Genomic DNA, 24,952 nt, shown 5'->3' on the forward strand with positions numbered 1-24,952 from the left:
TCCCCTGGCACGGGGACCGCGCAGCCCCGGGGTCATGTCGCTGCTCGCACCAGGATTGTGCAGCCCCTCGCGCAAGGATCATGAGCGCCCTTGCATGACACTTTTAAATCCCTAATTTATTTGCAAATACACGTGGGCAATTCCCCCAAACCGAAGGAACCCGGAGCTGTTCACACGCAGCTCCTTGTTCTGCACGTCCTGCTCCAAACTGGTTCCTGAAGCCTCCAGCCACCACAGCAGCTCAGCCCTGGAGTCTCTCGAGCTGAGCACATGGTGCAGCCTGAAATTCTCCCACTCATCCCAGTTTTCCCAGCCAGCCCCAGCAGGCATCCGGGTCCCATTAAAAAAAAAAAAAACAGCCCCAGTTTGCCATTGCTGCAATCCAAAGGCTCCGAGCACATCAGGAAGTGCCTGAAAATCTCGAGCATGAGCTCAGATTTTGCTGTTCCACCAAGAAAAGCTGTGCCAGCCCCTGCTCAGCTGCAGCCAGAGGAGACACGAGGCAGCTGGATTTGCAGCCCTTTATTCACTACTTATCACCCCGCACAGATCCAAAGGAGGAGAAGGTGTTCCAGGGACAAATTCTGCCATGGGTGATGCTCAGCATCCCTAAGTTGCCAGGGCAAAGCCAACTCTGTTGTTGGCCATGTCGAAGATGGAGTAATACTGCCTGAGGAAGAGGTTGCCGAGGATCCAGAGGGGCTGGCCACTGGCAGAGGGCACATAAGTGCTCTCGACCCCCACGGTGCAGATGCCATCGTTCTGTTGGGGGAAAAAGAGCAAATTTCAGCTCCAGTGAGGAGCTGCTCTGGCTGGGAACAGGATCCCTGACAGGCAGCAAAAGCACCGTGGAATCGGGTGCTGGAGGCCTCTGTGCCCGAGAAGAAACTCGGATTTTCTCCCGAGCAGAACTGCCCTGGGATGGCAAAGACCTGTTGGGAATGGTCAAATCCCACCTACCTCTAGGACATAGACAGTGGGAGGCAGCGACAACCAGGCCCCACTGATGGCAAAGTAGAGGGTGGGCATGTTTGGGACACTGCTGCAGTCAACGAGGAACTGCAAGAGAGGCAAAGAGGGGCAGAGGGGTCAGGACCCCCGGGCTGGCACTGGCCTTATGCCGGTGGCCACACTCCTTAAGGGTCAGCACGGCTCTGATGGTGCCAGGGTTGTGCTGCCCCACACTTGTCACGTTTGGAAGAATTATTTCTGTTTCACAGCACTGCAGGGCCGTTCCAGGTGAGATGTTTTGCTCCCAGGTGTGTCCTTGTCCCTCGGCATCACCCGGTGCCTCCTGCCCACCTACCCCGTAGTCGCTCTCCTCTGCGCCCAGCGCCTGCAGCAGGGCTGGCATGAACTGCCCTGGGATGGTCAGCAGGAATGTCCCAGTGTCCACAATGCCATGGCAGCCCTGGCTGCACCAGCTGGTGACTGAATACCCAATGGAGAACCTGGAGAACCAGCAGGAAAGGCGTCAGAAAAGGCTCCCCCGCTCCAAGACCCGCCCTGAGCTGTGGGGCAGCACTTACTCCTCGATACTGATCTTCCAGTACAGTTCCTGGACCACAGGAGCCCATAAAACCTCCCCGGAGTACAGCTGGGGGTCAGCCCCCCCCAGGATGACTTCCCCACCGTAACTATATGTTGGGTTGCTGGAAAGACACAAAATGAGACCCAAAATCAGGTAGGATGATCCACGGGAAGCGCTGGAGCACAGAGGTGAGTGGGGAGAAGGTGAGGATGCAGGAAAGGATGGACCCACGCTGCGCCCGTGGAAGAGGGACCCACTGCCAGAGGTCTCACCGGGAGAAGTAGAAGCTGAAGATGGGTTCACTGAGCTGGTTCTGCTGCAGCATGTTCTGCATCAGCGTGTTGAAACCACTGATGGCAACGCCTGGGTAAGCCATGCCCAAAATCCCATCAAAATCCAGGTAGTAAAAGGGTCTGCTGGGCTCATACAGGCTCAGGCCAAACTCCTGGTTCCTGATGACGATGTTCTGGATCTAGAGGGAGAGGGAAGTTTGGTCACAAAGGCAAATCTACACTGGGAGATGCTGAGCTCATGCCCATCGCCGATGGGGTCAGGAGCAGCCTGACTCACAGTCTTTGTCCCATCACTCATTGTTTCATAAAAATACTCACTAAATGGTTTTGCCTCTTAAATTAATTAAAAACCAGGGCCTCTTAAAGTAATTTAAAATCACATTTTCACATCTCTTATGTCCTGTAAGGACAAAGCTCAGATGTATATAAAGCAAATTCTTGTGGCCAAAGGTATCCCTTATCCCAAACCAGGGGTGGAAAGCCCAGAGGACTCGGAATGAGTTTGTTTGCAGATCCCAGTGTTGGAGTAAATTCATGCTGACACACCTTAAACTAACCCCCAGAATGAGAAGGTACTTTCAGCTACTCCCCGAGTTTTTAAGCAAATTAGACTGATTGTAACCACAGGCACCTCTTACCCTGATGCAGCCACACACCAACAGGTCAGGAGTCACTTACTGTCACCGTGTCATATCCCAGCACCACCGACAGGTCCCCGAACCCATATCTCAGGGTGTAGGTCACGTCGGTGCCCAGGAAGGTGGACGACAGGCTGTGGTTGAACCTGGTGTGATCCTCTGCACAGAGAGAAGGTCACAGCCCCCAGATCACATCCTGCCCTCACCTCAGCACCCCTGTCCCCACAGGGGCCCCAGCACGAGGCTTTGCAGGGAAGGGACCATCCAAACCCAGCCCCGCGGTGTCACCAAGCGGAGCAGACACCAAACCCCCCCAGCTCTCACTGTTTCCCTGTCACAGCTCCAGGGAGCACTGAGGAGGGGGGTTCCAGCCCCCTTGGCACGGCTGTGTCCCCCAGGGGTGCTCACCACAGGCTGGACTCTGGCAGTAGGTGGAGGGAACCCACAGGTTGGAAGAGCCGGTGTCGAAGATCACCAGGAAATTCTGGGGAGGGGTCCCGATGCTGACCTCCCCAAAGTAGAAGGTCTGTGAGCAAGAGTGGGAGTGGATTTCTGTTTCTGCCTGGTTTTTCCAATGAGTTTTCAGCCCTGTGTCCCCTGCTAGACACCCAAACTGCTGTGGGGCCATAGGAAAGGCTCGTGGTCCTTGTGGGACAGTGATTTGCCTTTGACACAGAGGAGCAAGGCCAGGAGCAGTAGCTCTGCCCTAGAACCATCAACTCTGCTTTTCCTGAGAAGGCATTTCCCTGTTCCAGTTCAGGAACTGGTGCCTCCCGCCCTCCTCTCCCAGCATCACCCAGCCCTTGGAGCCAGGCTAAACCCCAGCAAAACCCCTGCCCACACCCAGCACAGCCCCTCGATGGGGAGTGGGGAGGGAGCCAAGCCCCCACTGCAGAGCTTCCCCCAGCCAGCCAGGAAAGCAGGAGGGCATCCCAAAAAACACCCGAGGGTGGCTCAGAGGAGGCAGGAAAAGCTTTAGCACTTACATCCAGGTAGTTCATGAGAGGTTCATAAGCCACAGCACCACTGAGCTGGTATTTCCTCCCCGGGTCCCCTCTGAGGTTGTTCAGGAAACCCTCTGGCAACCCCTTCTCTCTCATCAGCTCCCGGATGGACCTGCCCCTCCTCAGGGGGATCCTGGGGGATGCAGGAGGCAGCGAGATGCCGAGTGGCCCCATCCCTTTGTGCCCCCTCCCCTTGCTGAGTCCCTGCCCCTCACAGCCCTCCCCAGGACCCACCTGAGCGTCCCCTCCCCGAGCGGGAGGCAGAGCAGGGCCAGCACCAGCCCCCACATGGTCCCTGGTGCCGGTGGCTCCGTGGCAGCTCCTGTGCCAGGCAGGGTGTATTTAGCCAGAGCCGTGCCCAGCTCCTGCTCCAGACACCCCTTTGCCCTATCGCTGCTCCCACCCTCCACCAACACCCGCGGGCTGTTAATCACGGCAGCCGCCCTGATTGCCCTCCTGGCCAGGCTGCTGGGGCACCCAGAGGTTGGCCAGTGCCTCTGAGACCAAGTAAGTGGCATCTGACAGAAAGCAAAATCCTGTGGTTATTAACAAGCTCAAGTCTTTTCTCTTGCCCTCAGCACCAGCTCGATCTTTCCAGAAAACAAAGGCAAAACACACCCCTCACAGCAGATGGAAATTCCTGCTGCTGGCATTCCAGGGATGGGCAGGAGCAGCCCTGCTGTCCCCTGCTACAGGTGCCTGCAGAGCCCCAGTCCCTGCTGACAGGGGCCCCCATTCCCATCCAAGTCATGGAATGATGTTTGAAGCCTGCAGCAGCTCAGGAAACCCCTCAGCATCTTTCCTCCTCCATCACATCCTGATGGATCTGCCTCAGCTTGGACAGACCCTGCAGGGAGCAAAGGGAAGAGCAAGGATCAGCAGGGATGTGGTCGGCCCTCACCTGTCCCCTCCTGCCACTGCCCCATTTCCACCAGAAACCTCCCAGTCCATGGGGAGGAGGGAAGCCCTTCCCCGCTGTCCGCGCCCACTTAATCTCCTCTCCCTGCACTCAGCCTGTGTCAATATTTTGACACAAAGCACAGAGCAGTTTGTGTCCTTCCCCCGGTGAAATGACAGAGCTGTGAATACATCTGATAACGAGAAAGAGCTCCTACAAAAGGAGTCTGGATCCCAGGAAGGAGCAGGGTTACCCAGCCTCCCCCACCCGAGGGGTTTCCCATCCCCTTCGGCCACACCACAGTTCTGGTGCAGTTTTACCTGAGTGAATAGCCCTGCTTCAGGGGTTAGGGGTCATTTGGGTGTCAGGACTCACCTCATATTCCAACTTGGACTTAAAGCACAGGACTTTGGTAAACCTTTTCCAGCTGCAAGGAAGGTCAGGGGCTTCCCACATGAGTTTTCCCAGTGCCCAGGATGAGGGTTGGAGGTGGGGACTGACCAGCCCTGTGGCTTTATCCTCAGCCCTGGTTTTGTCACAGCACTTACCTTGCTGGAGAAAGGGAGTCTGAGACCTGTAACCCATCAGTTTGTGCTCGGCCATCGCTCAACAAACCCGGGAGGTCAGAGGTGATTTGGGATGTTGTGGTTTATTTGTTACAGGAGACACCCTCACACGGGAATCCCGAGGGATGGGGAGTCATGTGGGCAAGTAAAGGAACATTAGAAGTCCCTGGGAATGCCATGGGGCAGTGCTGGGCCAGGAGAGGGGCCGGGTGGTGCTGCCCCACTGCTCTACGCCGAGCAGGCGAAGCCGACCCGGCTGTAAGCTGTGTCAAAGATGGTGTAATATTCCTTGAGGAAGACGTCACCCAGGATCCAGAGCGGCTGCGTGTCCTGGGAGGGCAGGTAGGTGACCTCGATCCCAAGGGTGCAGTAGCCGTTGGTCTGTAAGAGGGGAACAACAGGGAGTCAAACAGGCACCGGCACCCTCCAGCTGGGCTGCAGGGAGGGAGAACATCACTGCTGGCCAAGGAGCTCCAGGGACATCACTGCTGGCCAAGGAGCTCCAGGGACATCACTGCTGGCCAAGGAGCTCCAGGGACATCACTGCTGGCCAAGGAGCTCCAGGGACATCACTGCTGGCCAAGGAGCTCCAGGGACATCACTGCTGGCCAAGGAGCTCCGGGTCCTCCCCTGGCCCTCTGGGACTCAGCAGGAGGAGCCCCTCAGCTGGTACGCACGTTCAGGACGTAGGAGGAGGGGTAGAGTGGGAGCTGAGCACCACTGATGGTGAAGGTGATGGGGGGCATGTTCTCGATCTCCTCACAGTCCACTGCATACTGTGGAGAGAGGGAGAAGAGGAGATCGTGGGTGGGACAGCACCCACAGCGAGGGGAGAGATACCCTCATATCCCAGGGGGACACAAACTTCATCCCATGGCAGTGCCACACCATGGAATCACAGAGTAGTTTGGGTTGGAAGAGACGTTAAAGTTCATCCAGTTCCACCCCCTGCCACGGGCAGGGACACCTTCCCCTAGCCCAGGTTGCTCAAAACTCCATCCAGCCTGACCTTGAACACTTTCAGGGATGAGGCAGCCACAGCTTCTCTGGGAAACTTGTGCCAGTGTCTTACAACCTCACAGGGAACAAATTCTTCCTAATATCTCACCTAAACATATTCTCTTTCAGTTTGAACCAATTTCCCCTCGTCCTGTCACAACAGTTCCTGATGCAGAGTCCCTTTCTTGCTTCCTTGAAGTCCTTTCAGATACTGAAGGGGAGAGGCTGTGAGGTCTCCACACAACCTTCTCTTCTCCAGGCTGAATAGCCCCAACTTTCCCAGCCTGAAAAGACTTCAGGGAAGGATATGACTTCATCCCCCCGACACACCTGCAGTACCATGTTCTGCAGGTGCCACATAGGTTTTGTGGGACCTGGTTGAGCCCACAGCTCTGACTCCCATGCAAGGCTCCCACTGCTCCCCCCCCCAGAATCCCTGCACTCACTCCATAGCTGGTCTCCTGGGCACCCAGGGCCTGGAGGATGCTCTCGAGGTACTCCTCGGGCACAGTCAGGAGGAACGTCCCCGTGTCCACGATGGCCTGGCAGCCCTGGCTGCAGCAGCCTGTCACTGACTGCCCAACAGCAAACCTGGGAGGAGAACAGTGGGAATGACATCGCTTGAGGCACCCACAGCACCTGAACATGCCTTGGCTTGATCTGTCACTCTGGGGTGCTCTGAAATGCATCCAGCCTGGAGCCTGTGCCTGCTGCAAAGTGCAGCTGCACCCAGGGGACAGCTGTGCCCCCTCCTTCCATGAGCTGCCCAGGGGATGATGCCCAGAGGCACAAACACCACTCACTCCTCAACTGTGACCTGCCAGTAGAGCTCCTGGGTCACCGGTGCCCACGTGATGGCCCCGTGGAAGAGCCGAGGGTCGATCCCCCCGAGAACCAGCTCTCCCCCGTACTGGTAGGTGGGTTGGCTGCAAAATCAGAGACACAGCAGCAGAGATCAGGATGTACAGAGATCGGTGTGATGTACATGGGCTAGAGAGGGATAAACCCAGAAGGAACACTCCTGGGGACAGGCAGGGGACACAGTGCAGGGGACACAGTGCCGAGCGTCCCGGCGGGTTTTTACCGTGAGAAGTAGAAGCTGAAGATGGGCTCAGCGAGCTGGTCCTGCTGCAGCATTCCCTGCACGGCCGTGGGCATCCCTCCCACTGCCAGGGAGGGGAAGGCCATTCCCAGGATTCCGTCAAAATCGGCAAAGTAGAAGGGCTGGGTTGGCTCTTCCTGGCTGAGCCCGAAATCCTGGTTTGTGACGGTGATGTTCTGGATCTGGAGGGGAAGGGGAGACCAGGTCAGCAAGGCAAACCTGAGCAGCCTTGGGAGGGGTGGATGGTGCTCTGGAAGCCCAAGAGCACTGCAGGGTCACAGCTGGTGAGAACAGCACCAGGCAGCAGGGAAAACCAGCAGGAATTGGGTTAAAACACAGTCGAAGCCCAGCTGGGTGACTGAGGGTGGCAATAACCACTTTGCACCCACACTTTGCCCAAGTGTTGGCTACGTAAAATCTGCTCTTGGGCTGTCCTGGGGCTCCTTCCATGGGGACACCCAGCTGGGACAGGACAGGGCCGGGGTCCCTCACCCTGAGTGTGTCGGAGCCCAGCACGACGGTGACGGAGCCGCTGCCGTAGGTCACGGTGAGGGACCGGCCATTGGGGGTGAAGGTGTCGGACTCGCTGGGCTTGAACTTGGCGTGAGTGACTGGGAGAGAGAGGAGGGGAAATCCTGGGCATGTGCTCGTCTGGCTGTGGTGGGATTTCACCACCAGTCACTCCGTTGGGAAAGCAGCTTCCCCGGCAGGGAGCAGGTCCTGAAGGGCAGAACAGGCTGTTCCTCTGCCTTGTGGGACTCTCTCAGGCAGGGTTTGCATCCCAGTGTTGCCTGGATCCCTCTCCAGGGATCACAACCACAGCAGCCACCCAGCAAAGCCATCAGCAGTGAAATCCCTGTTGCTCTCCCACTGGCAGAGTGTTCCATGGGGTGAGCTGTGCTGGGAGCAGGACATCAGCTCCTCTAGTCCTGGCTTTGCTCTTCCCTCTGCCTGGCTACGGAAGGTCAGGCACCACCACTGAGATTTCTGGGATGGCCGTAGGGATTTGTCCACCTTCATTAGCCAGGCAGAGGGCTCTGTGCTTCCCAGGGAAGGCATCAACCAGCACCAGGGAGCAGCTACCCCAGATCAGAATCCTGGGATCATTTCTGGTCTGGCACTGTGTTGTCCCTGACACGACTGGGCTATGCAGTGCCCCAGGGTAGTAGCTACTAATAACTGCTACTACAGGCAGTAGTAGTAGCTCAACTCCCAGCACACCAGGGGTACTCACAGCAGGCTGGACTCTTGCAGTCGATGGAGGGCACCCAAAAGTTGGAGGAGCCGGTGTCAAAGAGCACCAAGAACTTTTGGGGAGGGGTCCCGATGCTGATCTCCCCGAAGTAGGAGGACTGCAGAGAAGAGAGGGGGCACCTGCATTGGCCACGGGGTCAGGAACAGAGCAGGCTCTCACCTGGCATCCCACTGCCTTGCAGGGAGGTGAGGAATGCCAGGCTCACTCTTGCCCATAACCAACCAGGCAGGAGCAGACTGAGCTCTCATCCTGTTTTTTCTCCCCAGAAATGAAATATGAAATAATTGCTGTGTTTTTGTTACATACAGAAAGGTTTTTGTGACTGGGGCAAAACTTCCCTGAAGTCTAAACCAGAAGCTTAGAAGAGTGGGAGAAAAGCAGTTTCTCACTCCTGGAGGAGGCTCTGGGGTGACCAGATTGCTCCAGCAACTGGGAAGGAGGAGGGAAAGGGGAATGGGGTGTGCAGAGAGGCAGCGAGAGGGGAGCCTGGGCTACTCACATCCAGGTGGTTGGTTATCGGCTGGTTCACAACGTAGCCCTTTTTGGAGCTGTATTTCTTAACTGGATCATACTTAATTTTCTTCAGGTAGTCATCCAGCACTCCAGCTGCCCTCATCTTCTCCCGTATGGACTCGCCTTTCTTCAGATTGATTCTGCACAGAGGGAGGAAAAAAACCAACAAAACACGGCAGGAAATCAGGAGAAGATTTGGGCATTTTCAGATGCTCAGTTCTCTGGACTCAGTCAAACCCTGCCACAACAGGAGCCCTCCAGGTGCCCGGGGATGCCCTCCAGGGAGAGATGCAGCCTGGGCTGAGACCACAGTGTGGCGATGCTGGAGGCTGGAGCCGCTCCTGGCCAGGTGCCCTGCAGGTCAGGGCTCTGTTCTCCGCCCTCTCCCGCTCCTCCTGCCACAGGACACCCACCTCACCACCCCCTCTGCGAGCTGGAGACACGCCAGGGCCAGGACGAGCCGCTTCATGGTGCCGAGCTGTCCACGCACACCCCGGGGCGACAGCGGGGCCGGGCCGGGCCGGGCGGGCTCCCGGCTTTTATAGCGGGAGGCAGCGCCTGCCCTTATCTGCTGACCTCCCTTTCCATTCCCATCGGGCACCCCCGGCCTCAAGGGCTTCTTTGTGCTTCGGGGCCGCGAGGAGCCTGTGCCCTCAGCGGGCAGATCTCTGGCCCCGCTGGGGAGATCAAAGCGCTGCCATCGATAAGGGGTCAGAGCTTATCGGGGCCGGGGGACCCGACGTCACCGCCGGCCGATATCTGCGCTCGCCAGAACCTGTTCAAACCTTTGCCCGGGACAAAGGCGCTCTTGGCGCGGGATGGAAGCGCTTTGGTCTGCCCTCCTTCCGCCCGGGTGCAGGGAGGGATGGCTGCCGGCGGCCAGGCTCTCCCAGGACACGGGGCAAAGAGCCGGAGGACACCGGGATCCCTCTCTTGCCTTGTCCGGGATGGTCTCCAGTGCTGCTCTGCCTTCAGTCCTTCTCCTCTTCAGCAGCCTCCCAGCCCTTCGCTCTCCTCTCCTCCAGGAGGAGAGCTTGTTTCCATGTCATGCACCTTTCACTATCCGGACAGAAATCACATGTTTTTCCATCTATTTTTTAATTTTGGAGCACCCCATTCCCTCCCCATCCAGCATCCAAAGGCAGGTGCTGTGCCTCCCTGCGTGGGAAGGTGTAACTCACCCACAGGGGAAGCCCTGGGGGTTTAACCCACCCACCGCCTCCTCACACCAGCCCAGAAAGTCAGAAAATTCCTTGTTTGCTTTTTTTTCCTGTGGAAAAAAAAAAAAAGAGGACCACAAACACAGACTTCCCAGATTGCCAACAAACATCCAAAGAGACCAAAACGTTTTCGGTTATAACCCAAATATTTTCCAGGAAATGGACCAAAATGGGTTCGGTCATGATCTAAATATTTTCTAGCAAACAAATCAAAGCAGTTTTGGTTATAACCTAAATATTTTCTGGCAAATGGGCCCTCATCCTCTCAGTTACAGCCTAAATATTTTCCAGAGCTCCTCCAGCCCTGCTTGCATCCCCAATCCAAGCAGCCTGGCTCTTCCCAGTGGGGAAATCACCCTCTCCATCCTCCAGCATCACTATCACTGCTCATCCCATGTCAACACCCCGCATGGATTTCATTCCCTCAGGAGCACCAGGGAGTGTGTGTCCTTTGCTGGATATTGAGACTATAATAAAGCAATTATCTTGTTTGCCAGCAGGATTGATAGAAAGATCAACTTATTAAGATTGGATAAAAAGCAAATTCTGGTTGGAAGCAAAGTGTGGTTATCAGAACATCAACAGAGGGACGGCTCCTGGCACGGCCCCCCCGGGGCTCGGCCCTGCCACGAGACACAGGAATCAGGTGCCCTCTGCAGCACCCACACAGCCCACCTTTGGGCACTTCTTGACCCAAAGCTGGGCAGCCCTGAGGTGTTTGGTCTAACGGGAATCACGGATTTGCAGTTTCTAACATCAGATCCGGTGTCCCCACGTGGAGCAGGACTCGGCCAACACCTCCTTCCCAGGCAGGACGTCCCTCTGGAGCAGGGCCGGGGCATCTCCCCTCCTTTGCTTTCAGTTTCTCTTCTGTGTTGGTGCCACGGCCCAGCCCACACCGACAGCTCCAGCCCAGGGAATCCCATCTCCCTCCCCATCCCACGACTCCCCCACCAGCCATGCAGGATGTGAAGGGGCCTGCAAGGAAGCTGGGGAGGGACTCCTCATCAGGACTGTAGTGACAGGACAAGGGGGACTGGGTTCAAAATGAAAGAGTGTTAGATCGGATTTTTGGGAAGAAATTCCCCCCTATGAGGGTGGGGAGGCCCTGGCACAGGTTGCCCAGAGAAGCTGTGGCTGCCCCATCCCTGGAAGTGTCCAAGGTGAGGCTGGACGGGGCTTGGAGCAACCTGGGATTGTGGAAGGTGTCCCTACCCATAGCAGAGGGTAGAATGGGATGAACTTTAAGGCCCCTTCCAGCCCAAACCATCCTGTGATTCCATGATTCCATGAAGAAAGCCGTGGGGGAAGCTTTGCCCACGATGGCACGTGTCTCCCTGAAGCAGCTGTGTTTATGAACCTACACAAGCTCCTGGATCCTTTACCCAGTGCTGCAGGAGCTGGTTTTGGTGCTTTATTTCCAAAACAGAGATTACAGTACACAGGTGAACAGCTTCCATCCACATTAAAATAAAGGTTCCTCTTTTCCTACACGGCCATGAGAACAGCACCTGAACTAAATGGTTGGGCTCCAGCTCGGACATTTGACATCCCAAACCAGGTGAGGATCAGCCACTTCCTGATCCTGAGAACCTAAAGGGTCTCCAAGGGAGCTGGGAGGAGTTTGAGGTAACACTGAGGCATCTGGGCCTTTCAACTGGAAAATCACATTCACTTAGGAAGAAAAACAAATTAGATCCCTTCTTTACAATTAGCCTTTTCCACTCCCTGGCCTGTAATTGCCAACTTCAAAGCTCTCAGAATTCTCACTAATGAATTCACCTTCAGCAACAGGAACCTAAACCTGTTCTGCTGCCTGTGTGTGGAATTTCTAGACAAGCCAAGGTTGGGGGAAAGACAAACTTCCCAGAAAGACTGAGGGCAGCCCTCCCAGAGGCTGGATTTGGGCAATGGGCTCATTAACAACCTTTCATTAATGACTTTTCACAGGCGAGACACCACCCAAGAGGGCTGAGCAGCATCACACGGAGGGACAGTGGAAAGATTCCCGGAGAAAATGGCTGAGAGAGCAGGGAGCTGCAGTACCACCCCTGGCTTGGTTTGTCTCCCAGTGAACAGCAGGGCTTAGCTAACAAAGCCACCAGTGCCTCAGAAACAACGAACACATTTGAGTCTCTTTGCAGAGATATCGATCCTTTAACCCTCACCACCAGCCTCTCCTTCGCCATCCTCTCCCTGTAAGGCAGGAACACTCACAGCTATTCCAACCTCCTTCCCTGGGGGAAAAGCAGGCACTTAAAATGGGTTAAAAGAAAAAACCAAACCCTCCAATGATGAGCACTGGGAGAAGCTCTATTCCTACAACAGGTTCTTGGGAAAGGGAAGGGGAAAAGATCTATTTATGCATTCATCAGGGGAAGAAATCTGATGGATTAACTCAAACTTCATCAAGAACCACTCAAAAAGGTCAGGGCAGCCAAATTCTCTCTGCGCAGCCCCTGGCTGTTCACCAAGCCTTCCCTCAACTTCAACCCCAGAGTGGAGGAAGGAGCCCCCGAAGGGGTGAGAGAACAGGGACTCGGGTTCCCCCCTCACCTTCCGTCCCAAACCTGGATTCTCCTCCGGAACCGTTTCCCCCGCGGCCACTAGAGGAAGCTGCGACACCGCGCCGGGAGAATCCCAAATGTGTCACCTGTCCTTCCCTGCACTTTCACACCACCTGGAAAACCGAATATGAAGAAGTTCTCAAAGAGTCCTGGCGACTTAATGCAGACACAGCTCTTGGGAAGTTTTCCAGAAAAGCAAAAAAAAGTGGGAGAATCGCTGGGATGTGAACACGTGCACCCCGAAAGCCATAAATGCCAACTGCTTTCCCAGCTGCCTGCACGACACTTCCACGGCTTAAACATGGAACAACCCACTGTGAACAATGAGCTGTGACTGGCTTTTCATTCCTAAAGCTTCCCGGGGAGCTTGGGATACCTCTGGAGCAGAGCCTGCTGAGCCAGCAGAGCCGAGCCCCAGCGGGGAGGGGGAGGACACAAGGGGAGATGGAGCAGAGGATGCTCCACAGGGAAGCAGTGGATGCAGCCAACATCAGCTCCATGCTTTCTCTTCTTTGAGGTCAAGGAAATTCTTCTCCCTCCCTCAAGAGGTGCAGCATCTCTGGTGTACCTGGGATAAAGGACGTGTCGGAGAACAGCCCTCACGTATTTCTGTGTGAGCAAATCCCCCTGGCACTGCTGCTTTCAGTGCCCTTTGGGAGCACTGCATTTGCCAACGAGGAGAGAGAGGCCCAGGTGGGACAACCTAGACCTGGAGGACATGAAAACCAGCAGTTCAAACGATCCAAGCCAGATTTCCCAACACAAAGCTCAGGGGAACCACTGAAATGGGATTGCAGCTGGGAGCTCAATGTTTCTGAGGAACACCAGGGAGAATTCCCTGCTCCTGGGAGCTCACAGATGTACAGACCCTCACAGCAGCCTCATCCCAGCCTTGGGGACACGTGGCCAGGCTGGTGGCCACAGGCAGCACCCAAAATCAGCCCCAGCCCTCAGCTGCTGCCACCCAAGGCACAAACAGCCACCCACCGGCACCTTCCCTGGAATTCAACCCACCTGCAAACCCCCCGTGGGGGTGGGAAAGGGCCCTGACCTCCTCCTCCATGGAAATCCTCATTGCATTTCAGCCTCACCTCCTTTTCTGAGGAAAAAGGGAATAAGTATTTTGCATTTCTCAGCTCAGGCAGTGGAAAGGCAGGTTCACACAGAGGCTCCAGGGGGAGTTGTTGGTGCTCTCTCAGAGGGTGACATTGACAGCTCAGAAACTCTTTATTTAAATACTTTATTTAAAGCTTAACGCAGTTAACTTTTATATATATATATATATATATAGATATAAACAATTTCTTCTCTCACTTCCCTAAATGAAAGCTGGATTTAGGGGGATACATTACTTGGGGGGTTGTTTTTTCCTTCAAATAAAGTCATTTGTTATACATATAAAAATATATTACTTGGGTTTCCTTTCAGTTATAAGTGACACGAGGGTTGGGGTGGACAAAAGAATGGAAGACAAGCACAAGGACTTCCAAAAATAAAAACAAAACCAGTGAATTTAAGCATGTGGCACACTTGGAATTTATAGTGCAACAGCAAGCCAAGAACTCCACGTTCTGCGACACAAACATGGCATCACTCAGACTTGGATCACACGTCCTTGCTCCCAACAGGGTCACGGCTCAGCAGGACATTACAGCACCAAAACCCAAAGAGGCTGAACTTCCAAAATCTGGAAATCAAGTTCCTGGCCCTCAGAAGCAGGTTGGAACTGGATGATTGGGGTCTTTCCTCTTTCACGGACATCAACACCAGAAAACATCGAGGACAAGGGGAACACAAGGTTTGGCAACATCTCTGCAGGGAGAGGGACCCTCGCTGAGACTGGATCCAGCTCCCGAGCCAGGAGGAAGATGGATACAGACAGCAGGGAGGAGGGACCCCAGAGCATCCCAGAGCACTTGGATACAGACAGCAGGGAGGAGGGACCCCAGAGCATCCCAGAGCACTTGTCTCCACTGAAACAGGCACAGAGTAACCCAGGGAGGGACTGAGCTGCAGCAGGACACGCAGAGAGGGCTTGGGGGCCATCCTGGAGCAGGACAGGAGCAGAGACCCCGCGCAGAGGCAGCTCAGCCCAGCCCCAGTACCAAGACAAAGATCCACATCAAAGGCCACAAAATTTACCCGAGAGCCGAAATTTAGCCCTTCCAAGTCCGTAGTTGCAGGAAACAAACTGCACACTCACTCACAACACTGAACAGAGATTCCTCGAGGCCCAGCCAGGCACGTGGGTGGAGGCACCGACTTTGATACCACTCCAAGCTCGGCTGCCCGGCGGCTCCGCTCCCACTCCCACGGCTCCCATACCATTTCCCACCCACCCTCTGACAGTCAGGCCCGGTTAATGCATTTTTGATTTCCAGATCATCTTTTCCCCAACTTTTTTTTCCCCAGCTGGTGTCTCAGCAAAGCCACCAACCTCTTCTGAGACCTGTCCCCCAGACCGGAGCGAGCCACAGCGAGCACACGCTTCATATTGGCACCAGTTTGGCAATTAACTGGGAGGCAAAGGAGCATTTCATAAATAAATAGGTAAACAAATAAATAAATCGACAACACTTCTGAGCAGCTGCCAAAAAGAACCCTTCAAAAGCACACCAGGGTATGGCACGAGTGAAGTTTTCTACACCAAACCTCAAATCTCTCTCACGGTTGTGGCCCTTCCCTCCTCTTTTAGAGCAGGAAAAGGAATTTTAGGATTTAGGAAATCAGGTTTCTGTGATCACAGTGTGTGCCTATGGCTCTCTGTCCTCCTCATTTAATTTCAGCTGCCCAATTTAAATTGAATCTGAGAAAAGGACAGAAGTATAAAAAGCTTCAAGAAAACAGGTTAACAGTGAGGGTGGAAAGGCCACGGCATGAGCTCCCTCATCACCAGGGACCAGGGAAAACACAAGGCAGGTCCCGACTTTGGAGTGGCCTGGCTGCAGAGCTCTCCTGGAGGTGTCAAATCCACAGGGCACAGGCTGGATTTGCAGTGGAGCTCCAAAAGCAGCTCGTTTTTGGGAACAGGCCTCCCCCATGCCACTGCCCTGCCCTGGCACTGCCCTAACCCACACGAGTCTGTGCCCACACAGTGCCACAGTGTTATTCCTGGCATCTCCTGCCCAAGATTTAACCTTCTGAGTCGTCAAATATCCCACAAGGCTTCAAAAATGAACGACACGGAGACAGAGAGGGGTAAGACAGACAGACAGACGGACGAGCCTCAACAGCAGCTGCAGGAGCCCCGCCGTGCCTGCAGGGAAGGGGCAGGCAGGGAAGCAGAAGGCAATGGCGAATGGAAGTCACGGCGGGCAGGGCACCGAGGGGCAGGACCGAAGCCGCGACGCGGGGCTGGCACTTGGGGGGGCCCTCAGAGGGGCAGGTCAGTGCTGTTGTGCCGCGTTTTCCGCGAGGTCCCGTCGTCCCTGGGCAGGGCCCTCTGCAAGCTGGACATGGCCGCGGTCTTCTTGAGGTCAATGACGGCGTACGAGTCGGTCCGGCGGGCGCCGGGCGGGGCGGGCGGCGGGGCGCGGGGCGGCTCCCGGTGCCCCTCGCCCGGCTCGGCCTCCAGCTCCACCTGGATGTAGTTGAGCTGCCGCGGGGGCTCCGCGCGGGGCCGCGGCAGGAGCTCGAAGCCGAACACGCCGGGCAGGCGGGCGCGCCGGGGCCGGGGCAGGAGGGCGCTGCGCCGGGAGTTCGTGGGGCGGCCCTGCAGCGGGTCCTCCTCGCCCGCCTCGGAGAAGCCGCCGGGGGACGGCGCGGGGGGCTCGTCCCGCCGGGAGGGCTGCAGCTCCCACACCGGGGGCAGCGCCGGCAGGTTCTCGTAGTGCAGCAGCGCCGAGCGGCGCCGGGAGCAGCCGCCGTCCTGCCGGGACAGCCTGGAGAGCCCGGCCCGGCACCGCGAGGAGCTGCCGCCGGGCACCGGCCCGTTGAGGTTCTCGTAGACGCACTGGGGCGAGGGACAACCCCCCTCGCACTCGTTGTTGTTGTTGTTGGGGGGGCAGAGCGGACCCCCGCACTCCCGGGGGTGCCGGCACACCCGGCGGGAGCCGGAGGAGGGACCCAGCACGAATTTAACCTCCCCGGGCTGCAGGAAGACCTGGGGGTTGCGGTCTTCGAGGGAGCAGCTGTGGTTCCTAGGGGGGAAAGGAGGGTGGGCTTCAGGCAAGGAGTGCATACAGTGCCGGCCCCTCGGCTCCTGCTCCCCACTGGCCGTGTTCACGTAGGTGTGGGACTGCAAGGAGAGAAGCAGAGGGACAGTGAAAGGAGAAGAGAGCAGAGGCAAGAGCAAAGCAGCCGAGAGCAGCTGAGAAACCACCAGGAGGGGAAAATTCATCAGTGGCTGGTGAAGCAGGAGGAGAATGGAAGAATTTCGTAAGTCGAGAAGGTTTTGGGAAGCAAAACGCAAAAGCCATTTTAGGATTTGTGGGCTGGAGGAGAGACAAAAAGGAGTCCAGCTGCAGACACATAATGTATGTGTCCACATGGCTGGACATCAGGAAGAATTTCTTCCTGGAAAGGGTGGTCAGGCATTGGAAGGGGCTGCCCAGGGAGGTGGAGGAGTCCCCACCCCTGGAGGTGTCCAAGGAAGGACTGGACGTGGCCCTCAGTGCTCTGGGCTGGGGGACAAGGTAGGGATTGAGCACGGGTTGGACTTGATGGTCTGGGAGGTCTTTTCCAACCCCTGTGATTCTGGAATTCTGTCTGTGTCACGCTCAATGCATGTGGCACCGAGCAAAAAGCAAAGCCACTTGCAAAATATTTCCTCAGGTGGCTCCCACGGGGATCCTGCAGCCCTCACACCTACCCAGGCCTCCTGGGGGATGGTTTAGACAAAGCTGGATTTCGCAGGGGAAAATCCTAAATTCTAGAACTTAAAACAAAGATCTGAACATCAAAAATGAAAATGAGTCTGAATTTGGGGTGCATTTGCACACCAGTTTAGGGGCTGTGTGACAGCTGACACATAGTTGCCACCCAAATACCAGTGGATTTAGGACAACTCAGTTGGCTTTGCCAGGCTGATGTTCTAGTGAAGTGTCAGAGAGCAGGAGCCTCCAAGAGCAAAGTGAAGTAAAGAGAAAAACGGAATGACAAGGTGTGAGGATCCCCTGAGCTCTGAGTGGGAGAAACCCAGAACTGCAGAGCAAAACCAGCTGCTTGCCCCCAGCAGAGTTTAGGACAGGCAGGTTTACCTGCTCCTCAGGCCCAAGGAGGGGATGAGTGGAGTCTTCCCCCACGGAGGAATATCTCAGGCTGCTCGCTGAGGGGTGCCGGGCTGAGGAGTAGGACAGGCTTTCTCCAGGGAAGCTGTGAAATCCATTGGGAAATCCTGGGACAGTGTACCCCAGACCTGGGAGAGGATCAAGGCAGAGGAGCATTAGATTGGTACAAAATAAGAGTTATTTCACTTTGCTGCACCCTGGAAGGCAGAACCAGCTTGCCTGGGGGAGATCCCAACAGCGAAGAACCCAGCACCAACACAAGGGCCAGGGCCTCGTTTAAACCTCGTTTAAAACTTCAGGGAGACAGGAATTGAGTCAATCTGAGTTATTCCAGAGGTGGTTTCATGGAGAAACCACCTGACCTTTGTAGGTGCTACTTAGGAAAGGCCATTTGGTAGTGGCCCAGTAGAACCCAACTGAGGGGTGACAACTCAGGGGACTGTTTGAAGGAGGTTTTTGTTGCTGTTTCCTCAGAAACAAAATTCCACACAGGAATTGGGGCCTCTAAATAAACATGTTGCATGGGGTACACGTGGCCAAAAAGACATGGGACAGCACGTGGGAGAGACCCCTGGGCTGCACAGGGCAGTTTGATGGGAGCACTGCAGACATCACCCCATCTCTGTGTGCCCCCCACTCCTCCCCAGACACTGAGGGGTCTTACTGTTGGGGGCCTGGGGGGTCCGGGACAGCTCCCGCTCCGTGGGGTGACTGTTCCTGGTGATGACAACAGGCTCCTCCACCACGTTGATGCTGTTACACTGCATCAGGTCCTGCAGCAGATTGAAGATCTCCTCTGCTCGGGAGCACTTGAAGGCAAAAATCCCTGTGCAGTGACAGAGAGGAGGCTCAGAGGAGCAAGGAAGTGATCCTGCTTTTACAGGAGTACAGGAATTCCTGGCTCTAAACAAACAGGGAATTCTGGTTGCTTTTGCTGTGTTTAACACAATCAACCCACAGCCGCAGGAAAACAACCAGCAACTGGTGGATTATTCATGAAATAATCACCAGAAATCATGGAATCCCAGAATGGTTTGGGTTGGAGGGACCTTAAAGCTCATCCATTCCACCCCCTCCATGGGCAGGGACACCTTCCACTAGACCAGGTTGCTCAGAGCTCCATCCAGCCTGGCCTTGGACACCTCAGCATTGTGTTATCTGACAACAGCCAAGCCCACAGGTGTGCAGGGACAGGTGAACTGGTCCTCTTTCACCTCTGATCTGTGTGAACTCCCCCAGCACCCAGTGCAGTCCTCAGTGCCAGGGAAAGGCTGGGCAGTGCCTCCTCCAAGCTGGACTGGGCCCTCTGGTGTGTGCACGTGAGGGAGGGACAAGGACATCACACTTTTAAAAATCCCTGGAACTAAAGAGTGTCTCCCCAAAGGAGCAGCCCAGACCAGTAACCAATCCCAGGCTGGCACACACACACACCAAAGCCATAGCAACAGGAATGGCATGGCAACAAGGGCTGCTCCCAAAGAACCAGGTTTGCAAGGTTCTGGCCAAAAAAACCAGCTGGATCTGCCTTGAGTCAGGTAGGAAGCAGCATCAGGAAGGAGTCCTCCAGATAAAATCAATAAGCAGAGTAAAATCCTACAAGGAAGGGAGAAAACTCATCAAAACACATCATCCCTCTCATTTCTGCTTTGAGACTGATGAGTGTTGGCTACAAATTTTGTAGTATGTGAAGAGCTTTGCTTCTTCACCTCTGCCTGGACCTGAGCAGAGCAAGCCACACATGGGGCAGAATTTTAATCACTGGATTCAATTGTAACCACTGATCCTCACCCTGCAATAGGCAAAACAGACTCCAGTCTCCCACCACTGATAAGCACATGGCTCCAGGAGAGGGAACCCCCACTTAAATAAATATTAAAAAGGAGCATATGCCACTGCAGATTTGCACAGACCCTGAACACTCATGTGAGTCCTTCTGGATACGAAGGAGTTTACAAACACATTGTTAGAATGAGGAAACAACTTTTTTTTTTCCCGGGGATGTAGATGCCAAGAAAATGTTCAGCTCTTTAAAAGCAAGAGAGACAGACTGGTAAAGGAACTAACAGGCACCATTGTAAAACTGGAGACTATTCCCAGTGCTGCTGATGACTTGGCATGTACTCCTGGGTGACTCACTTCCCTCCTCCATGCACAGCATCCCCATGCATAACATCAGTGAAACGTAGGACTCCTTTCCCTCGCTGTTACAAAGTGCTGCCAGACCCCAAATGCAAAGCTTTGGGCAGAACCAGCACTGACCAAGGCAGGGGGAAAGCACCAAGGAAAACAAAATGTGCCCAAACCACTGTTGCCATCGACAGGCTCTGTGGAATAAACAATCCTAAGAGGGACCTGGAAGAAGGTGTGGGAGATGCCCTTTTGCTTTATCCCGAGTTAAAAGATGCTTAACAGCTTCAGTCTTGCAAAAAGTGCTTTCCAGATCCTCAGGAAGGTCCTGCTACCAGCTGGGCATCCTTTGGCACCGAAGCACAGCGCTGGCAGCGTAACAACCTCTGTGGCATTAAATACACCCCAGAAATGCTTCAGCAACCCCCTTGTGAGCACCAATGCACCAGCAAAACGAGACCACCAGATTCACGCCCAGGCCCTGAGCCCCAACGCTGTCTCGTGGGTGTTTGAACCGGGAGCATCCACTGGATGTGCACACACACACTGTGGTGTCTCTCGTGGGTGTTTGAACCAGGAGCATCCACTGGATGTGCACACACACACTGTGGTGTCCTGGGCACGGGGCTGCAGGGGAACCTGCTGACTGACCAGGGGCAGGAGTTTGGGAAGACGTTTGGGAACAGAAGGCTGAGCCTCGCTGCCTCCAGGAGGCAGTGCCACACTCACCCTGCCCCGTGTGGCAGCGCCGGCCGCTCTCGAAGGAGAAGAGGTTGGAGTCGTAGCCGTAGCGGCGCAGGCACAGGAAGGGCCACCTGACGGCGTCGCGCTTGTGCGTGTGCAGGATGAGCTCCCGCTGCGTCAGCTCCATGATCCCAGAGCCCAGCTCGTGCCCTTCATCGTCCACGTTCGTCACCTGCACGGCAGCAAACTCTGAATCCCAGAGCCACTGAGGCTGGAAAACAGCTCCAGGATCATCGAGTCCGCCCCGTGCCCCATCCCCACCTTGTCCCCCAGCCCAGAGCACTGAGGGCCATGTCCAGTCCTTCCTTAGACATCTCCAGGGGTGGGGGCTCCAAACCCCCCTGGGCAACCCCTTCCAATGCCTGACCACCCTTTCCATGGAGAAATTCCTCCTGACCCTCCCCTGGCACAGCCTGAGGCCGTTCCCTCTCCTCCTGTCCCTTGTTCCCTGGGATCAGAGCCCGACCCCCCCCGGCTCCCCCCTCCTGTCAGGGGGTTGCAGAGCCAGAAGGTCCCCCCTGAGCCTCCTTTTCTCCAGGCTGAGCCCTCCCAGCTCCCTCAGCTGCTCCTGCTGCTCCAGCCCCTTCCCAGCTCCCTTCCCTTCCCTGGACACGCTCCAGCCCCTCAATGTCATCCCGAGGGGCCCAGAACTGGACACAGCACTGCAGGTGCCCCTCACCAGTGCAACTGGTATCCAAAGCAGCCCACCCACCAAGCACTGTAATTCCATGGATTCCCCCCATTTACTGATGCCTTTCCCCAGCTGAGAGCAGGGATTCATGGCTGGCAGCAGGCGCCGAGCTGTCAGCCCTGGAGACTGCGAGCTTGGCAGCTCAGCTGATGTGTCTGAGCCCAGGCTCTGGAACACAGCCCTCAGCAATAAAAGGTTTCTCTCCAGTCCCCCATTTCCTTGCATTTCCCAAGCAGAGGCAATTTCCACAGCAAATACAAACACATTTGCAGCAGAGATTCCTTGAGGAAAGGAAAACAAACCCAAACCAAAACTAACACATTTTCAAATCCTCTCAAGTGACACTTGTGTGCAGGAGCAGAGCCTTTCCCTCCTCTCCTGCCCGAGTCCAGCCCACGCTGGGCTTTGCCAGCAGTTGGAGCTGTCACAGACTCTCTGACGGGGTTGAAGGTGCAACACTTACCTTAAATTTGGTGGGGTGGTTGTCTGGGATGCTGTCTGTGCACAGACAACTGCAGCAGCTCCCCATGACGCCAGCCAAAGGGGCAATCCCTGGGGAGAGGGCACAGACCACAGCACAGTCAGTCCAACCCTCCCACCCGCTCCAGACACGCAGCATTTACAGCTGTGTCCTCCTCCATCCCACTGGGTTTGGAGCTGAAACTCTTCAATCTGTTCCTTGATTAATGAGCACTGTAAATATAACACTAATTAAAAGCAACGGCTTTCTTACCATCAGGCAACTGTTGGATTTTTTCAGAGGAGTGAGAAGGAATTCCCACTGCTGTCCCTCTGTCTCCCTCGGGACTTCATGGTCACCAGGTTTCACCTAAAACACGAGGGAAATGGTCCCATCTTCCACCTGACAAGGGGAACACAATTAAATAAATGATAAAACCGGGAAAGACTAAAAAGCAGGGCATGGGGGTAGGGGTGTGACTAAAGTCCCCTTCAAATATCACAAGGAAGGGAGATGTTTGGGTTTTTTTTTTTTAATTAACTACCTGCATTTATATCAATAGAGAAAATTCTGCACAAAAATACGTAATGAACAGCTAAAAAAGCAATTAAATAAGAGATATTTTACTTCTTGGCTTTGGGATCCTGCAGGAGTGGGGCAAATAAAACACAACAGTAAAACTGAGGGTGGTGAGGACACAGGGAACCACAGGCAGCTGCTGCTGAGGAATGTGAAGGTGCCTTCACTGGAGGGAAGGTCCTTCAGGGTCAGAGAACCAGCAGCTGCTCTACTTTGGAGTATGAAAAGTAACTAATGCCAGAAAACACTCAAACTCCGATATCTGACACCGTCAGTGCAGGTATCAAACAGGCAGGAGTTGTGTGCATTAGCAGTGAGAAATACTCCTGGCTTTCTCACCAGTAGTGAGAAATATGAAATACTGCTATCTCTAATGGAAACTTAAGGGATTCCAGATCCACCCCAGGGCAGGGACTCTGGAAACTTGAAGGACTCCATGGGATGATGCCATGTTTGCCCTTGGTGAGAGCAGCTCATGGTCCCTCCATCTGAGCCCCCAGGATCACCAGCCTGGCACCAGAGCAGTAAATGAAAGGCACAGGCCATTGGGAACCTCTCCCCCTGCCATGCCAGAATCTGTCCCCTCTTTCTTCTTTATCCTCTCTCCCTCTGGTGTTTCCTCCACCTGCAGCTGTGAGGGGTCAGGCTGAAGTGCTGTGGCTTATCCTGAGCAGTTTTTATGGTGAGAACTGAACAAATGAGGAAAAAAAACAACATTGTGAGCTCCCTGAACACTCCCTTGGCGCTTCCCACTGCTCCTCAGTGGTGAATATTTCAGGAGCATCCCTTTCACACAGAGACTGGGGCTCCCAAGTCTCAGCACTTCCAACACACCTTTCCAACACCTGTTTGCCAGTTCAGAGCCTCAGCCAGTCAAAGCAAACACTCCAAGAGCCCAACACGCTTCCCTGCAGCAGGAGTGTGTCCCTCCTAAGACCACCAGCCCCATCCAGCCTCCCACCTTCCAGGATCCAAACCTAAATCGTCCTCAGACCTCCACAGCCCTGCCTGGCCTCCTCTCAAGAGCACAGCTCACCTCTCCCGAATTCCCAGCCAGGTTGTTCCTCTCCTCCCAAACCCCCCCAGCCTGCAGAAGCCCCTCGTGCCTTCACCCTCCTCCAAGCCCTTCTCTTAAACCCAGGACTGGAGAAGGGAGTCCCCACGATCCCAAAGGACCAGGGCACCCCGACCTCCCCCTGCCCAGGGATGCCTTGTGTGTCCCAAACCAACCCCCTGGGACAGGCAGGGACAGACCCACCGCCCTCCTGGAAGGGACGAGGGAACAGGGGGGCACGGGCAAGGAGAAGGGGCTGGAGGGAGGAGGAGAGGGATGGGGGGTGAGGAAAGGGATGGTGAGAGGTGGAAGGAGATGGAGAGAGGTGGAAAGGGCTGCAGGGACGGGGAAGGGGCTGCACGGAGGAGGACAGGGATGGTGGAAGGGGATGGAGGGGTGAGGAAGGGGATGGAGGGGTGAGGAAGGGGAGGGAGGGGTGAGGAAGGGGAGGGAGGGGTGAGGAAGGGGAGGGAGGGGTGAGGAAGGGGAGGGAGGGAGCAGGACGGGCCTGCACAGCCCGTGGGAACGGGGGGCCTGAGGAAGGGGCGAGTCCCGGGGCAGAGGGTGCGGAGGGGACACGAGGGGACCCGGGGGGCACGAGGGGAGGGGACGGAGGGCGATGCCCGGTCGGTACCTGAGGCGCTGCCCGGCTCCGCCATCCGGGAGCTGCGGCCCGGGGCCCCCTTGCCGGGGCCTGGAGCGTGTCGGGGCCCTCTGGCCGGCCCTGCCCGGCCCGGCCCGGCCCTGCCTGCCCTGCCCGGCCCGGCGGGTCCCGGGTCCCCGCTCGGGGCCCGGAGCGATCGGGGCCGGGCCGGGCCCGGCGAGCAGCGACACCGCAGCGCCGCGGGGCCGCCAGGGGGCGCCAGGGGGCGGGAGGGGCGGGGCCAGCGGGGGCGTGGTCAGAGGGGGCGGGGCCAGGGGAGCCGAGGGAAAGATTTGGGGGGTCAGTGGGGAGGATTTTGGGGGGTCAGTGGGGGGGATTTTGGGGGTGCGAGACGGGAGAGGGTGCTGGGGGGTCAGTGCGGGGGGATTCGGGCGGTCTGGGTTGCGGGGATGCCCAAGGGGGGTCAGTGAAGGGGGATCTGAGGGGTCTGGGTTGGGGGGATGCTCAAGGGGGGTCAGTGAAAGGGGGCCAGGGGGCGCGGGGGCAGGAGGGGCTGCTGGGGGGCACTTAAGCAGTCACAGCCCCCTGGTTCCCAGCCCCACCAGTACCGGAGCACTGAACCACTGCAGGCAATGGCAGCTCAGTGCTGGGGTCCCACAGGCGGCCGCACCCCCAGACCACCTCGATGGGCACCTGATTGCTCAGGGCCAGGCTCTGCAGGATCCCGACTCAGCCCCAGGACTCCTGATGTGATCTAATAAACGATAACACCCACGGAGGGCTTGTGGCCTGGGATGGGACACAGCTTTCCCGCCGGGAACACGGGGGGTCCCCAGGGATACTGCCGGTCACACTGGTCACCCCACAGTGCTCCAGCAG

The 24,952-nt window shown here is 56.1% G+C and overlaps 3 protein-coding genes across 5 annotated transcripts; all 3 read right to left on the reverse strand.

Moving 5' to 3' along the window:
* Positions 1-548: 548 nt before the first annotated feature.
* On the reverse strand, positions 549-3,783 carry LOC127480379 (pepsin B-like). 2 transcript variants are annotated; one of them, XM_051808486.1, is made up of 9 exons: positions 3,701-3,783; positions 3,449-3,599; positions 2,871-2,988; positions 2,503-2,621; positions 1,804-2,003; positions 1,530-1,652; positions 1,307-1,451; positions 961-1,059; positions 549-762 (listed from the first exon to the last, which is right to left on the reverse strand). In XM_051808486.1, the coding sequence occupies exons 1-9, from the start codon at positions 3,754-3,756 to the stop codon at positions 610-612; spliced, it is 1,164 nt and encodes a 387-aa protein (XP_051664446.1). In that variant the 5' UTR covers positions 3,757-3,783; the 3' UTR covers positions 549-609. The 2 variants fall into 2 exon arrangements, with proteins under 2 accessions (XP_051664446.1, XP_051664445.1); XM_051808485.1 differs by lacking the exon at positions 549-762 and having other exon boundaries at positions 1,049-1,451.
* Positions 3,784-5,013: 1,230 nt separating this feature from the next.
* LOC127480380 (pepsin B-like) lies at positions 5,014-9,376 on the reverse strand. 2 transcript variants are annotated; one of them, XM_051808487.1, is made up of 9 exons: positions 9,213-9,376; positions 8,786-8,939; positions 8,266-8,383; positions 7,524-7,642; positions 7,014-7,213; positions 6,733-6,855; positions 6,376-6,520; positions 5,608-5,706; positions 5,014-5,311 (listed from the first exon to the last, which is right to left on the reverse strand). In XM_051808487.1, exons 1-9 carry the CDS (start codon positions 9,266-9,268, stop codon positions 5,159-5,161), a joined length of 1,167 nt encoding a protein of 388 aa, XP_051664447.1. In that variant the 5' UTR covers positions 9,269-9,376; the 3' UTR covers positions 5,014-5,158. The 2 variants fall into 2 exon arrangements, with proteins under 2 accessions (XP_051664447.1, XP_051664448.1); XM_051808488.1 differs by lacking the exon at positions 5,608-5,706.
* A 4,436-nt stretch (positions 9,377-13,812) lies between these two features.
* Positions 13,813-24,288, reverse strand: FRS3 (fibroblast growth factor receptor substrate 3). Its single transcript, XM_051808960.1, has 7 exons — positions 24,104-24,288; positions 22,110-22,238; positions 21,840-21,928; positions 20,671-20,857; positions 18,479-18,640; positions 17,785-17,942; positions 13,813-16,823 (listed from the first exon to the last, which is right to left on the reverse strand). Exons 3-7 carry the CDS (start codon positions 21,903-21,905, stop codon positions 15,960-15,962), a joined length of 1,437 nt encoding a protein of 478 aa, XP_051664920.1. The 5' UTR covers positions 21,906-21,928; positions 22,110-22,238; positions 24,104-24,288; the 3' UTR covers positions 13,813-15,959.
* Between the last annotated feature and the right edge of the window lie 664 nt (positions 24,289-24,952).

Source organism: Manacus candei, unplaced genomic scaffold (genome assembly GCF_025592945.1).
Source record: "Manacus candei isolate 608988 ecotype Guabito, Panama unplaced genomic scaffold, ASM2559294v1 h1tg000073l, whole genome shotgun sequence".
In the NCBI taxonomy this organism is placed as follows: domain Eukaryota; kingdom Metazoa; phylum Chordata; class Aves; order Passeriformes; family Pipridae; genus Manacus; species Manacus candei.

Excerpts from the sequence above, each read along its gene's own strand:
- LOC127480379 (XM_051808485.1), bottom strand. The coding sequence starts at position 3,756 with ATGTGGGGGCTGGTGCTGGCCCTGCTCTGCCTCCCGCTCGGGGAGGGG. Across the intron at positions 2,989-3,448 it reads CTCTCATGAACTACCTGGAT|ACCTTCTACTTTGGGGAGGT; the intron begins GTAAGTGCTAAA and ends TCTTGCTCACAG. Across the intron at positions 2,622-2,870 it reads CTGCCAGAGTCCAGCCTGTG|AGGATCACACCAGGTTCAAC; the intron begins GTGAGCACCCCT and ends CTCTCTGTGCAG.
- LOC127480380 (XM_051808487.1), bottom strand. The coding sequence starts at position 9,268 with ATGAAGCGGCTCGTCCTGGCCCTGGCGTGTCTCCAGCTCGCAGAGGGG. Across the intron at positions 6,856-7,013 it reads TTCAGCTTCTACTTCTCACG|CCAACCCACCTACCAGTACG; the intron begins GTAAAAACCCGC and ends CTGATTTTGCAG. Across the intron at positions 5,707-6,375 it reads CCCAGGAGACCAGCTATGGA|TATGCAGTGGACTGTGAGGA; the intron begins GTGAGTGCAGGG and ends CTCTCTCCACAG.
- FRS3 (XM_051808960.1), bottom strand. The coding sequence starts at position 21,905 with ATGGGGAGCTGCTGCAGTTGTCTGTGCACAGACAGCATCCCAGACAAC. Across the intron at positions 20,858-21,839 it reads ACCACCCCACCAAATTTAAG|GTGACGAACGTGGACGATGA; the intron begins GTAAGTGTTGCA and ends GCTGCCGTGCAG. Across the intron at positions 18,641-20,670 it reads GCGCTGCCACACGGGGCAGG|GGATTTTTGCCTTCAAGTGC; the intron begins GTGAGTGTGGCA and ends GTCACTGCACAG.